Here is a 15,660-nt window from a genome sequence, read left to right as displayed (position 1 = left end):
CAGACCTTTTTCACCAGTTTCACCTCCTTATCATGGGGCAACAGCTCATCCCCATGCATTATAAGTCTCAACCCATGGGAGGAAGCACTGAACACAGAGCAGCTTACTTGCACACAATCAACTTGCTTCACACCTTCATGACTCGGTGCCATAAAATGCATAGTTGGAGGAAAGTATACAAGAGGTTTAATGGAAGTCACACTACATGAGCTTTTGGCAGACTTTTTTTTTTTTTTTTGTCATACGTGACTAACTATGATTAAATCAGTTGGGAAAACTTGTCTTGCTAGAAAAATACCTGAAGTGGGTACTGAATAAACTTCTGATTTTCTACTGGGGTCAAGGGGGCATGTGTTCGATGTTAATCCTATAAAAAAGGGATAGGCAATTTCTATTCAAATAGACATGCTAGACAGTAAACAAACAGGCATACATAAATACACCAAAAGGATCCATAAACAAAAGTTATGGCATCCTCTTTCCCTTCTTTCTTCCCCAGGCATTTTACAGTAACACACAGCAAACAGTAAAAGAACCACCCCCAACCATCCCATCACTGAAATGTTTAGACTTTACCAGACCAAGAAATCACAAACAGCTCAAAATTGCTCTGCTGCTGATATAGAGGTCTCCATTTTAAAAAGATGCAGGTGCGAGCTGACCTTTTCATACTTCAGCAAGGAATCATTCTATAATATATGATAGGAAATTTAGATGAAATATTCTGTGCCACCACAACTTCTAGCAGAAATGACAGCTTCTCCATTATTAAACTGTCTTGAATTTATTAATGTTCTTCTCCTTGAACTTTTATAGAGAAATCAACTGGAACTTCTTTACAAGGCACTTTGCCAACAAACTAACGTGATCAGACAAATCAGATAAAAACTTAACCTCTTGTTCCACTCACTTAAGTCTGAGCAACAAAAACAAAATAAGACATTCTGATAACACCTCAGAGGAGACAGGGATCCTGTAATAGTTCATCAGGTTTCAGTTGTACTTCTGATTCATTTCCAGTAAAACAAAGTTCACTGTCAACAGTCCATTATGATAGAATATTTTTCTTTTTCTTTTGTTCTAGCTAATGAACTATTACTAACTATTCCACAATTGGGGAATACATATAAAGCCGACATTTTCCTTAATAAATTTACAGTATTTGACAACAAAATCTCTCTGTTAAAACTGCTGCTTCATTTTAACATTATACATTTTATTAGGACATTATTTTTAACATTAAAGCTATTTCAAGCCTCTTTTGTAACCCCTTTCCCTTGCTGGATCCCATTTGCTAGTTCCTATAAGTTATTCAACAGAATCTGATTTCCTAACAAGTCACATCCTGCACTGAAGAACACTGTGTCCCACACTGCTTTAATTGACTTTTCAAAATGTTCCTTTAGATCCTTATTTATAAATCTTTAACTTGCAGGAAAATATTAAATTCTCATAGTTTACGTTGATAGACGAGATTAAGACATCATTTAGTGGCAGAAGTTCAGAATATCACGATTTAGGATAACACACTCAGCAGGAACATGAAGACTGTGGTACTTAAAGCCCCCCAAGTTAAAGATCTAACTTATCAAACGCAAAGGCTGACCCCAGCCTTGCTACCTGGCACAGGAGGAAGCTGTGCTTTATCTAAAGTTAACCTCATGTCAGCACACTTCAACTGAGTGCAAAAATTCACTCCTTTCCTGCTATCAAAAGCAGTTTTTGCTTTTTCTGCTCAACTGAGCTTCACCACAGAAACCTGCAAAAAATAGTGACACACATCTATCAGAAAAAGCAAACCAGAAAAACCAGAGGCTACAACTTCAAGACCCTACCCTGAAACGAGAAGTCATTTGTCAGCAACATAAAAACCAGATTCTAAGGAAGTTGGTTCTTGTTTGTTCATTAAGTAGCCAGCTGCACTATACACAATGATAAAAGCGTAAGGATCAAAATGTATTGCATATGTCAGCTGCCGCTCTGCTCTGCACACATTCGGTTATTACTGTCCCTCGGTACCGGTCCCAGTGTGAACATCCTAACACAGCTCGGGTACTTCAACCACAATACAAAGAGCCAAATTTTTGACCCTGCCACATAATGCCACTGCTACTCTAACACTCTTGTGCTACAAAGCAGAAACCATTGTATTCAGCTAAGCAGTAGGATACAGCCTCCATGAAACACAGCTAATAATCAAAGAAGAATTATTGCAAGGTTTTTAAGGTCATGGGGCCTACCTTCTAAGGACAAAATCCCGTGTTGCAAAACTCCTTTGGAAAGCCACATGAAAACATTCTTAGAATAAAGGAAATTGCACACACAAAAAAGGAAGAGGCTGCAGCTTTTCTTACTAAAATGTCCACAGGACAGCTAGCCATGCTCTCACTCAATGAAGCACAGAAAATAAACATTCATTTCCATTTTGATAACCCACTTTCAGTGGTCTGTTACCACAATTTTAAGTCACAGAACATTCATTTTGCTCACTGTCTGGATGATCTATATCTAGAATTGAATCTATGGCAGTAGGACATCTCACAACTCACCTGTTTTCCATACCAAGTAACTGCAGCAATTTCACACTTCCATAAAAGCAATAGAAACTTTCGAATACTTAAGTCAAAATGCTAATGGCAACATTTTGACTCCAGAAGAGTTCATCAACAAGACAAACTATGGACAAGTACTTCCATGACCCAAAAAGTGGCAAGATTGGTACATATAGTAATAAATGCTATTCAGTGGGAAGGCTACTATTTTGGTATAGTGAGTACAGATGTTAAGGCCAAACCCAAAGAGTTTCAAAAGGCAGATGAGGTAACAGAACTGCAAAAAATTGTTGCAACAGATCAGATCAGGATCCAACTGCTAGAAAGTCTATGATAATATTCTTGTAGTTTGTTTGTTTTTAAATTGCATATTTTAGTGGTACTTTTCAAGTTACCTGAACGATTAAGGAATATATCTGTTGCTATACCTAACTCTGGAGTAGTTACTTTAGTTAGATGAAGTTTGCCTTACACAAAGTTTTCTGGGAAATCCATACTGAACAGCTGCTATGAACAATTGAGTGGAAAAATATACCAGGCAAAAGGCGTATAGCAAATGGATGATTAAATAAGCTAGTCTTACAAACACACCTTTCAATTATGTTTCTACTGCCAGGGAAATGTCATTAAAAACACTCACAACTCTGACATTATTATATAAGTACAATATATCAGGTGTGTCTAAGAACGTATCTGTGACTCAAATGCCAATATTAATGAATCACAAAATTGAGAAATCAACTTGAGGGAAGAAAAAAAAAAAAGAGAGAAAAACAGATAATTAAATTTCATCCTCTGCAAATGAAAGATACAAAAAATCAAAAATATTTTAAAAAATAATTAAAAAAATTAATAAAAGCTAAATTGGAATACGAAAATTAGCTGACAAAAAGTCTAGTAATTTCTTTATCATGCTCTAGAGAAAAGCCTGGGAGTTATTTATTTATACGCAAGTAGGAAATCCAACCATTTCTGATCTTTTTTTTCCCCATCTTCAGAACTAATTTCAGAATGTTTACTAATGTTTATGACTAGCTGTAACAGTATGATTTCAAAATCCCCTTATTCTTTGTTGAAATCATTGGTTTAGTTACACAACACTTAATCTTCAAGCTTTCAACAAGCTCTCAGAGTAAAATCTTCAAAGAAATACTGAAGAAATTTCTCTGTATTTCTTTATTCATCACTCATGTTTCTTCCTTGTGTCATCAGGCAGGTGCTAACTAGCACGAGAACTGCATAAGCAGGACCAATACCATATAGCACTGGCCACCAGTTTTACCATTAAGTATTGAAAATTTTAAACTTCATAAGTGATCTTGGCCTTCGAATAACTTCAGTCTCAGCGTCAACACAACAAACTAGTGAATTTAAGTTCTAACACAAGACAGATGTTTGAGCTTGAACTCTGCAGCGGGTAAACAATCTGCCCTTTAAATCAGTCAGCCATCATTGAGGGGAGGAAATAGTACAAGAATATAAAAGGTTGTGTCTAAGTTCTACTGTACAACAGCAAAAGAAATCACGGACCAAGATGAAAAAATAGATATAGCTTTACTAAATTCTCTTTTGAATACAAAACTTTGTATTTGATAAGGCATTAATGTTCATGTTTCCTTTCTATAAATATGTGCAAAGTAATCTTTTATAGTTTTTAGAAATAAATTAGTCAATTAGTGTTCTGTTCTCTTCTTGTCCTTCCTTATCTTTTTGTTCTTTCCTGCTGGTTTGGATGATTCTTCCTGAAATGAAGAACAAGCACATCAAAATTTAAAATAACATTCTTAAATTCTCCTAGTAGTCTTTCAAAGTCACTCACAAGAATTATTTTAAATACAAAGCATTCGTAGTTCACTGGGACTCATTGCAGTTTTGAACTTTTTTAAACCTTTAGTTTCATCATTTTGGCTGCTTATCTTGCTATTTAGAAACTTCTGCCTTCAGCAGTGTTAAAATTAGAGACGTAACTATAGTAACAATAATGCAGTATAAAGATAATCTAAGCCACTTTCATTCAAGGAGGACTTACCAGTACAGGAATACTTCTACACTATATTGCAGAACTGCTTCTAGTGTGGATATGGCCCTATCAAGAAATATACCATGCACCAGTACAAAAAAACTACTTCCCTAGGCAAAATAAATCTGCAACGAGGAAAAACAACCTAGTCTTACTAGAATAAGAATTACTGTAAATTCCGTCTGTTACTTTTCTAAAGAACATTGGTAACAAAACATGTTTGTTAAAAACACAATCTGATTGAAGTTGTTAGGAAAATAACACTTATTTATACTCACTTTCAGTACTAAACCTTCTCGAGTATAAATGCTTGAACATCTTATTATAATTTTCTTTTATTTTATAAAAAATTTATTAAAATAAGAGACATTCGATCAGCAGCCAAGAAAGTGAGTCAGTAAATATATACAAGCACCTCTGAATTGTTAGAAGTAACTGAGAAGTGAAGAGGGAGGAACACAAAAGAATGCTAAGCATCCAGCCACAGTAATCTTAGATACTTTTGTATAAAAGGAAAACTTAACAGTGGCATACTTGAAGAAGTATCTGTTACAAATTATTTCCTGCTGTCGTAAAATTTCTATCATTAGCAATTATATATTTTAATATAACATACACTTATCCATTGATCTGAGGACGAAGAAAAGAATGTGGAAAAATGGGAGTAATACACAATTAAGTGATCTATATATTCCACATAAAATTACATTTAAAAACATCTGGAATTCCTGACTCAAGTGATTTACCCCCTTGAAACATTATTCCTTCCTTTTTCCTGTGATGCTAATGTGAGTTGGTTTGAATTCTTCCAGTCTAATTTTTTTTAATGATGCCTACCATCTACTATTTTAACAGTATTTTCTGTTATTACCATGTTATATTTTGTAATTTTGAAATCTTCTTTGAGTCTACTAAAGCATTCACATTTTAAAATGCCCATTAGCTACAGTGATTCCTAAGCTCAGTCTGCCTACACAGTAACACTGCAGCACATGTAAACGTAAGAGGCAACAGCAGCAGCAGCCAGTTTACTTAACAGAAACCAGCTCATCACCTTCCTGCTCTTCCTCGAGCTTCACAATGATGTTCTACACCACAGTTCTCAACTGCTGCCACACTCTTCTATTGCACACTTCATGACTACAAATCACTAACATCGGAAGTTTTCATAAAGGCATCTGATCAGTGCAAACACTCCTTACCAGTGCACTGAAGCAATCAGAGGATGACATTTGAAACAGCTCTACGTTTCTTCTGACTTTATCTAAGAGTGACAGTTTACACACATTTACATATTTATATATGCGTCCATTTTAAGCAGTAGAAACTTACCACTGAATGTACATAGTTGTATTCCACAAGTACATTTCTTGCACAATTGTTGATATGTTTAAAACGATCTGGTCCTAACAGAATACCTCCATACCAGCGGGATACCACAACTAACACATTCTGGACATTCAAAATCTGTTAAAAAAAAATTTTTTAAGTGATTTTTTTTTAATTAAACTAGTTTTATTGTTGTTATCTTTCTTAACTACAGAAAAAGTCTACTTGTTATTAAGAAATTAGCATCAGGTCTGTATCACACATAGCACAAAAGTCACCAGAGGGTAACAAGTAATGACAATTCAGTAGATGCGATAAGTTTCACTGTCCAAATTTCTACTGAAAGGTAAATTCAAGGTAAAAAAGTAAATCCAGTAAAGATGTCCCTTTAGAAATGGCATAAAGCACTACAGTTGCTCACCAATGTAAAAAGCCTCAAGGCATTAATTAACAGGTCGATTACTGAGTTATTTTTACTACTTTTTAATAGGACACTATTACTTCCAGAGAACCTCTGCCACTAAGCAGATTGGTTTTCCACACTTTTGGAAACATTGGTGGATCATTGGTTAATGACAGCCTGAGAACAGGTACATAAGGCATGGTTCATCTGGATATCTAAAATGCCAACTCAATGATCCTTGTGGGTCACTACCAAGTTGGTATATTCTATGATTTTGTGGAATTCTCTCATACTGTTGCCACACAACGGACTTGCAACAATATTTAGATAATGCAAGAAAATCTCTGAATTTTCTGGGTCTGAATCAGCATCCCCTAGTTGCTTTCTGAAATCCAAAAGGCATATGTCAAGTTCATGCAACATAATTTTATTAGCAATTAGTACTGAAAGGAACTAAATAACTCTCATATAGCATTTTTAAGACCATCAGTAACAAAATAAAGGACAGAGCTAAGCAGAAGCGATAATTTCTTTTACTGCAATTAAAGGCATGAAGCATGGAAGACCTCAGCATCTTTATTTGTCGCAACACCTAAATCCAGCAGCAGCACAAACTAGTAACAGTGCGTGACAGATGATTAAATATCAGAAATGAGTCTTGCTAAAATATAAGAATGACATTATGGTGTGGAAACATTTAGTGACAATCAGCATTAGTTAATGGATAGTGGCTATGATCCTGAATCTGTTCCCTCCAACTTAAGCATCTAAACCTGTGACAGGTCTTCACTTACAAACACCTCACTCGCAAGAGCGGGCACTATTTCACTAATACACACAGATGGACAGACAGAGCAATCACAGCTTTATTTGCTTACTGCAGAGCAAAGTGCAGTGGTCTGCAAGACAGAAAGTGCTTTGGTGAAGTGGAACGTGAGGAAAACCCCTTAGAAGCCATCTATCTATAAAGCAGGTTAATAATCATTATAATTTCCATTAAGGAGGAAAAATATGCATTTATTTGTCTAATTTCAACAATCCTATCAGAAGATTTTACCTTTGTGAAGATAGAAACAAGGTTGGTATTTTAAAATTTAAAGGATAATGTAAAAAAAAAAAAATTAACAAGAAGGAAAGGCAGTTTTTGTGACAGGCGTTTTCTATTCTCCATTTACTCATCAGCCACAGATTCAATTTATAGTATCTTTTCACAGTAAACAGGATGTCAAAGATAGTTGGGAAATATTTTAACTCTAACCTTAAGTTTAAAAGAATAAATCTAAAATTCTTTTTTCTCGTAACCGGAAAGCGCTATCTTGACAAAAGTGTTAGGTTTATCTAAAACAAGATAAGATCTCTACTGCAAAAGAAGAACTGTAACTACAGCAATAATACAATAACTGTATTATACTACCTTATTTTAAGCCCATATCAGAATTGCTTACAATAGAAGAATTAAGAGAATTACATTAACACCTAGAAATTAGCCCTTAAACTACTTCAATCTTGTCCCATTAATGAAAACTGCACTTTCCTGACCCCTGTAGAAGTATAATTCCAAAACAAAAATATTCCCAGTAATGAGTACTACTAATGGACAGATACGATCCATATGATTTAGATGCATTCACATTTAAAAGGCAAAATTTCATGCCATCCTGAACTGCATTTGTATGGACTGTTAAGCACCTAAACCACTGTAAATCTGCTAAGTTTCGAAAGTATACATTAAAATACTGAGAAAAAGTCAATGGGCTTAGGATAAATTCAAGAACAGTAACTGCAAAGTTGCTTCCTCATGCTGCTATTACTACAACTATACGTTCACGCTTAGCATGTAAGCTTAATTTATGTAATACATGCAAGTATTCCTTTCCAAGTCAGAGCTGAGTTAATTAGAAAGTTTCAAAAAGTTCTAAAACAAAAAATAAAAATAAAAAAAATTAAAGTATTTCTAATCTTTGAAATTAAAAAGAAAAGTTTTAAAGCACTTTCCAAGAATACTAAGCAAACTAAGCAACAAAATATACAAGCAAGCAAAGGACAGGAAAAGAAAATCCTTGTTCCAAAGGTGATGTGAATCTAAAATCAAAATGCAAAACAGTAATTAGTGCACTGATGCAGTTAAGCAACTTGAGGCATAAGATGTATGCAGCTGTTCCCTGAAGTTAGGATATTTTACTTATGGCTTTACAAAGGGTTGCATCATGTCAGTGAACCAAAATCTATCTTCAGTGTACATTTAGCAGTAACTTTACCAGGGCTTTATTTCCACACCTGAAAACTAAAATGTATGTGAATATGAGGGCTAAAGACCCAGAACTGGAAACAGCACTAAGAAACAATCAGATAAAACAATCAGAACAGCTTGACTGCCTCATTCCCACTGACTTTTGCATTCAAAGCCCTACTCTGCAAGTTCAAATGGAACAGTCCTCTCATTACAAATATTCACGGAAACTGAAGAAAAGGTTGTGCAAAGGTCAGCTGTTCATCCTGTCAATCAGCTTCTTTCAGTCTTCATTTTCATTATACCTTACACCAAGTAGAAGATTCAAAACTTCTTTCTCTTCTAAACCAGTCCAACTATTAGTGTCATCTATGAAACATTATTTTTATAATCCAAGACTTGGAAAACTCAACTCATCACATGCATACAACAGTCTATACTTTTTTCTTTGACTTCAGAGAAAGTAATCACATACTGGGCTAAAGGAAGAGCAAGAATTCAAAAAAATCTGCTGTAAGTTTATTCACACTGTAGTGATTTTTAAAATCTTTTCAAGATTATAGAAATAAATCTTTGACTTCTCATAACCTGCATAAGATGAAGAAGACGTCCACCAGCTGCTGTCTCCCCATCATCTTCACAGTCCTGTAAGAACGTATGCTTATCTTCACAATATATCCTTAAAAAAAATATATAGTAAAAAGAAAGAAAAACGTAAGCATAAAACAGATTCCAAAAGTATCAGTCAACTGACACTGTAAGTGATTAATAAAGTCCCAGAGATCTTTCACAAACACGCGCGTCAATTCTGCTTCTTCACTAAGGATACTCACATCAAAACAGGATGAGGCTTCGGGTAAACCACAAATATTATCTGTATAGAGTAACAAACGTTGTGAAGATTTTACATTATTTTAACTACTACAGGTTAACCCCATATTCATTACTAGTGTGAAGTCCCCAGAAAGAAGAATCTTTAGGTTTTTATTCTGAGGATTACACTTACACTCAGCTTAAACCAACAATTTCAGATACAGGTTCAAATGATGGTACGCACCCACAAGTTAAAGGAAGCCTGACAAAAATACTATTAGTAATTAGTTATGTCTATATTTCACCAGCAGTGCAAAACTATTACTGAAACTCTGCTTCAAATTCACCATGCTGTTAACTTAGCCCTTCTCTAAAGCAGAGCTGTGACAGAATAATTGCTATTTTTGAAGTGTATTTAGATAGTATGAGTTAAAATAATCAGGTCAGCAGCAGCTCTCATTACAGAAGCCTTTAACTTAGGTAGACACGCTGGTGAAGTAAACATTCAGTTGCTCTCATTTCATATTTCATTAGGATCATCCCAGGAAGCACACAAATGCATTACTTTCAATACAGGCATTTTCAGCTGACTGCTTCCTCCAGGGGGCTCTTTTTACTGTTCCTTACATTCCTCAGAAAACCTGCATCACTATCTGGACTGAGACTATTTCATTTTCCAGAAGCTACGACCCTGTATATAGGTCAAGGCAATCCCAAGCACAGATACAGGCTGGGCAGAGAACGGCTTGTGAGCAGCCCTGAGGAGAAGGATTTGGGACTGTCTGTTGGTGAAAGATTCAACATGAGCCAGCAATGTGTGCTTGCAGCCCTGAAGGCCAACTGTATCCTCAGTGGCATGAAGATAAGTGTGACCAGCAGGTTGAACCTTCTAGCAGCCTTCCAGTATCTGAAGGGGTCCTACAGGAAAGCTGAGAAGGGACTTTTTAAAAGGGCAGGTAGCAACAGGATGAGAGGAAATGCTTTAAACTGAAAGAGGATAGATTTAGACTAGATATTTGGAAGACGTTCTTTACTGTGAGGGTGGTGAGACACTGACTGGAAGGTTGCCCAGTGAGGCTGTGGATGTCCCCTTCCTTGGAAGCATTAAGGCCAGGCTGGATGGGGCTTTGAGCAACCTGGTCTAGAGGGAAGTGCTCCTGCCTACAGCAGGGGGTGTGGAACTAGTTGATCTTAAAAGTCTCTTCCAACCCAAACCATTCTAACATTCTATCATTCTGTGTTCACAAAAGTTGTCAGACAGACCGTTGCCAAACTCATTATTACCCATTTCTCAATTTCCCCGAAGTTTCATGTATTTCAGCCAATTTTATACTCCAGTTTGCATTCAGCTTTGTGCTGAATTTCTTATTTCAACTAAAAATTTTCAGTTTTTTCCAAATGGCTCAAGTGGTCAGGTAGAAAAATTTTGCTTCGCATAAGTAAAACCATATTTAGTTCAGAATGAAGCAGTAATTCCTTAATCTCATCTCCCATACAAAGTACACCAACACATGTTCCAGTCTACTTCTAGGGTTTTTGTTTCTTTGGTTTTTAAATCCTTAGTGCTGCGCTGCTTTACTATCTTCATATTTTTTCTTACTATATGTTCTGCTTTCTTTTTCTCAAGTTCAAAATAAATCCTAAAATCTTTAACACACAAATAGGAAACTTAGTCCCAAAATGACCCACTGGGTGGGTTTTACCTTTCTCATGCACAGCACTCACTTGGCAAGGAATAGCAGAAAAATCACCATCTCTCACCTGTATGCATATATGTTGTGGGTGGCACTTGCAATTTTCTTATTCTCATATAATTTTTCAAGAACTCTCTTTACCTTAAAAAAACAAAAACAAAAAAAAAACCACAGAAATAAGCTTATTTTTATAATGGGGGATTTCACATTCACAATCTCAATATCAATCTCATTGTTAAACAAGCATCTTTTCAGTGCTACAAAGATTTTAACATTTTAACATAAAATTAATTAAACATTCAGTGTGCTAACCCAAGGAGTGCCACCACGCCAGTACACTCATGCTAGTTTCAGATCGTATTTCTGGGATAATAAAAACAGTTGTTCCTTCAATTGGTGTGTACACATTAACTGTGTACACTCACGTTATTGCTGAATAACCAGAAGCATCAAACTGATTTAATACATAAGATATGGCAAGATCTAAAAAAAAATTTAAATCAGTATTAAGTATCAGTTACACCTTCATGTTTTTTTTTCAAGTATAACATTAAGCTGGAATAATGGTACAACATGTTTTCTCTTGCATGCTGCTTTTATTGATATCACAATAATGTGCAATGTTTAAAAAGCTCTACTATGTTTCATTTTGAAATATAATTTTTATTCAAACCTACTTGTTTTCCAAAGTTTCCATTTTATGGAAAGGATAAAAAAATAATAATACCAATAAAACCTTTCTACTATGGGTCTGAACGTGCCAGTATTTCCCAGAAAACTTTTTTACTATGTCCAACTTTCCGTTCTTAAATACAAAATTCAAAACATTTATCAAAATGTTGTAGAAAAATCAACACTTCTAAACTTGTTCTAGAAAAATGGAACGATTTGGCTAAAACAATGCTTTGATAGGGAATACGTAATTAACCTTATCCTGAAGAAAGTTGAGAAAGCTTGGGAAAACATGCATGGCAAGTAAGTTGTCTTTCATTCTGAAGCAAAATAAATGTGAGAAATAATAAATATTCATACTTATTACCTATCCTAGCTATACTGTGCTATTTTCAGTTCTTCTAACAGAAATTTAACATCAAATAACCTCAACGCATCCCCTATTATTAACAGAGAATATTGCTTCAGACAACTGTTTTCTCCAGTTTTCCCTCTTAAGTGGAATACTGAAGAAAGACAACTCATTATTTAATAAGCTTTCATAAATACATTTCAATAAACTGCATAGAAAGCATATGAAATGATTGTCACCTTTGACATCAGTTATATTTTAGGATCCCGGTAGCTGACAGATATCTCAAAATCTCATTAAATGTCTGTATTATCAATGAACCTGCAACACCCCATCTCACAGATGAGCAATAACCTACCCTTTTTCCTACTGTAGCTCTTGAGCCTTTTTTCCCCCTGTTCCTTCCTTAGGGAATTAAGGGATTCTCTACAAGGTCAGCTAGGGAACTGCTCATAGAAGGTACAAAAGATCTTTAAACCACAGATCACTTCTTAGCTCCATCTAGGCCTTAGTCCCTACACCAAGTACAAGCACCACACACATTCTAAATGTCAAAATGTGCTAGACAAGGAAAAGCAACATTACCAAATCTAGCAGTGCTATCAATTTTGTTTCCCCATAAGACAGCATATTTAACTATCTACAGTGTTATTCTGGCCTTCGTTACTGAAAGCTGTACTAGAAGTAAAGCTCCACTACTAAAATTTTCAATAGAGGAATTTACAAAGCAATCAGTCCTATCTTAAAGACCATCACTGCAACATACAAACATGCAGATAAAGCATTATGGGTACACACCAGTCACTTCAGTTGATAAAGAAGCTAGCTTTCAGTACAACATTTACCCCATTCCTCACCTCTTTCAACTTTCTTTCAGAAAAAGGAACCCATGCCACAGCAATGCTACTCTGCAGCCTGCAGACCAGTTGTTTTACACGGTACAGCAAGACTCTGAAACAAGCTGGATTTGACACTCGGGAAATTGCACTACCTTAATACACTGCATATTCCAAGTATAGGTGGACTTTCAATAGAAGTCTTAAAAGAAGCAATGAAAAAGGGGCATTAAATCAATGATTCCAATTCCTTTCCTTTCCAAAGCAAAACAGCTTATAGAAACTCACATTTCATAAAGAATGAAAACAGATAAGAAAGCCTTAAAGTACAGTGACACTTTAGTGAAAATGGTAATGCATTAAGTATTTTTAAAAATTGAGCTATTCCACACTAAACCTGAAGTATAAAATTACTTTCACTCTGGAAGCAGTAAGAGAACAGCTCAAAAAAGCTGAAGGCATGTTCAAAAATTATGATATATTCAGACAGAGAAAAATAAGACAGATGACAAGACAGATATGAAAGGCACAGCACATTTTTGGACATACATAAATAGAAGTCATAATAATATTTTTTCAAACTCAAAAAGCTGAAGCCTTCTAGAAATGTGTACTATGAGCAGATAGATACAATGCAGAAGAATCAAAGAATATACAGCTGTAGCACAAAAACCTAACTGAATGTACAATACGTATGAAAAAAGGTCAGGCAAGGACAGCAGAGCAGAGCCTTATGATAGAATAACATTGATGAAGATGAACTGAAACAAATCTGCAAAAACAGATTGTATGTATTTAAACATTTGAAGGGAACTAGAGTATGCAGGTGTTGAACATCTACTAAGCTATCGAACCTACTACTTAAAACTGCTTCTGCAACAGAGGGTGACTGATGTGATACCAACATCTCAAATGTACTCCAGAAGTATGTATAAGTCTTATATTGTCTATGTATAAGTCTAGGCAAATTAATAGAAGGAAAAAAAACAACAACAAAAATAGAACAGCCCTACAGCATAGCTTAATAAACTACTGCCTTCATATAGGGAATTACACTTCTAAAAATCTGCCAATCTATCAAGATTATTTCAGAGCTGCTGAGCACATGCTTCCTAGCTGCTGGTTGATCTAGCATTTGACAAGATGTGCTACCAAAAATTCTTGAAATGAAAGTGAGAACTGGATACAAGGGAAGAGGAAAACATCCACAAGGTTTAACTCTTAGTTAATGACAACAAAAGATGAGTACATCAGAAGTTTCCACACTGAATGGGGATCATCAAAGGCAACAAAGGTTAACAGATGCAAAGGGATGTACAAAGTGACTGAAATTAGTCCACAAGTCACATTTCAGTGTTCTCTCACAGTTAGGAATAAGGGATAGCAACATCTACCCACCTCAAAAACAAAACTGGAAACAACCCGGCTGCATTGCAGAGCTGCTACTTAGGAGTTATTCAGCCAATAATGACAGGCAAAGACAGATGACTGCTCAGATGATATTGACACACAAAGAAAGATATATTCATCTAATTGCAAGTATTTCAGTAACATTCAGCCAAATTCAAAGTATAGAAAAAAGAGTAGGTGTGATTTCTACTAACTTGTCTGGGTGTCACCACAGGAGCCAGATGTGCCTGGAAAGTACTCCTTCGATCTGTGAGTGGGTTTCCATGATGTATCATTGGCAGTTCTTCATCTACTGATCACAAATAAAGTAGTGTTCATTTTCCTTAAGGGTACTGAAACAACAAATATGTTCAACCTATTTGTTCAAATAATTCAATTATTTGTTGTTTCAGTAGCCTTCAAGAATACCTAAACCTTTAAAAAAGAGATTGGTTAAAGCTATGTACAAAGTGATGACATGCAGAACCACCAAAAGTATACAGGGTTATTTGCAATCATTATTCTTAATTATGATTTTTATACTATTAATTTTATTCAAAAGCTGTGTAGAAAAACTGAAACTTAAAGGCCACTGTTTCCTAAATTATTTCATTGCAATTAACAAGGAAACATCTTTACCTTCTTGACTTTCAGATGTGATATAACTTAAAATTTCTACTGGATCTTCCTGGACAGGCTGATAGTCCAGGAAAAAATCATCCACACTGTCTTCATCAACTTCTTCAGTGGTTTTCTTAATATCTGGTTCTATAAAAGCATAAGTAGTAAGCAGACCTATTACACACTTTTCTGAGAGATAAGTAATACAAATTTTCAAATTCTTTTTCTATGAAATATCTGACTGTTAAGTTGAAATCAGCTTGCTAGTAAGAAAAAATTATGAAGTGCGGAATAATAATGCTAATTACAACAAAAAATTAAAAATATTTCTACTTCCTTCTGCCATAAGTGCATGCAGACATTTTGCTCATGTATTTCATGGCAGCTTAGCATTTTCATATGGAAAAAAAAGGCCCAAAATTTATGGGAAGAGTAGCTGTGAACTTATAGAAACCCTGCCTCTATTAGAGTAACAGCAGAAAAATCACCTCAACTCCAGTTTGAAGCAACTTCTAATTGCACTATAATAAAATTGAGGACTTCACTTCATTGCAACCACCCCCTTCCTTTTTATTTTCTATTGCCTTTTAAGAAAGGAAAGCTATCACTGTAATACAATAAGCCAAATCAGAGATTGTGTTCTCTTACCCATGTTAGTCAAGAAAAATGGGAATAAATCTTTAACTGGCAATGAAATCTTCACTTTTCACACAGAAGGTGGTGACACACTGGAACAGGTTGCCCAAGGA

At 35.2% G+C, this 15,660-nt stretch overlaps 1 protein-coding gene across 2 annotated transcripts in view; it reads right to left on the bottom strand.

Moving 5' to 3' along the window:
* Positions 1-4,087: 4,087 nt before the first annotated feature.
* Positions 4,088-15,660, bottom strand: part of IMPACT (impact RWD domain protein) — a 17,263-nt gene continuing 5,690 nt past the window's right edge. Inside the window, exons 6-11 of one of the 2 annotated variants that reach the window (XM_010708839.3) lie at positions 14,930-15,058; positions 14,506-14,603; positions 11,109-11,182; positions 9,123-9,213; positions 5,905-6,039; positions 4,088-4,294 (exon numbers count right to left, since the gene is read on the bottom strand). In XM_010708839.3, coding sequence (XP_010707141.1) covers positions 4,226-4,294; positions 5,905-6,039; positions 9,123-9,213; positions 11,109-11,182; positions 14,506-14,603; positions 14,930-15,058 — 596 coding nt within the window. In that variant the 3' untranslated portion in view covers positions 4,088-4,225. The remainder of the gene's footprint in view (positions 4,295-5,904; positions 6,040-9,122; positions 9,214-11,108; positions 11,183-14,505; positions 14,604-14,929; positions 15,059-15,660) is intronic. The other variant, XM_003205001.4, reaches the window with a different exon arrangement.

Source organism: Meleagris gallopavo, chromosome 3 (assembly GCF_000146605.3).
Source record: "Meleagris gallopavo isolate NT-WF06-2002-E0010 breed Aviagen turkey brand Nicholas breeding stock chromosome 3, Turkey_5.1, whole genome shotgun sequence".
NCBI lineage: Eukaryota > Metazoa > Chordata > Aves > Galliformes > Phasianidae > Meleagris > Meleagris gallopavo.
The sequence above is the reverse complement of the archived record's forward strand: the minus strand, read 5'-3'. Positions and strand labels throughout refer to the sequence as shown.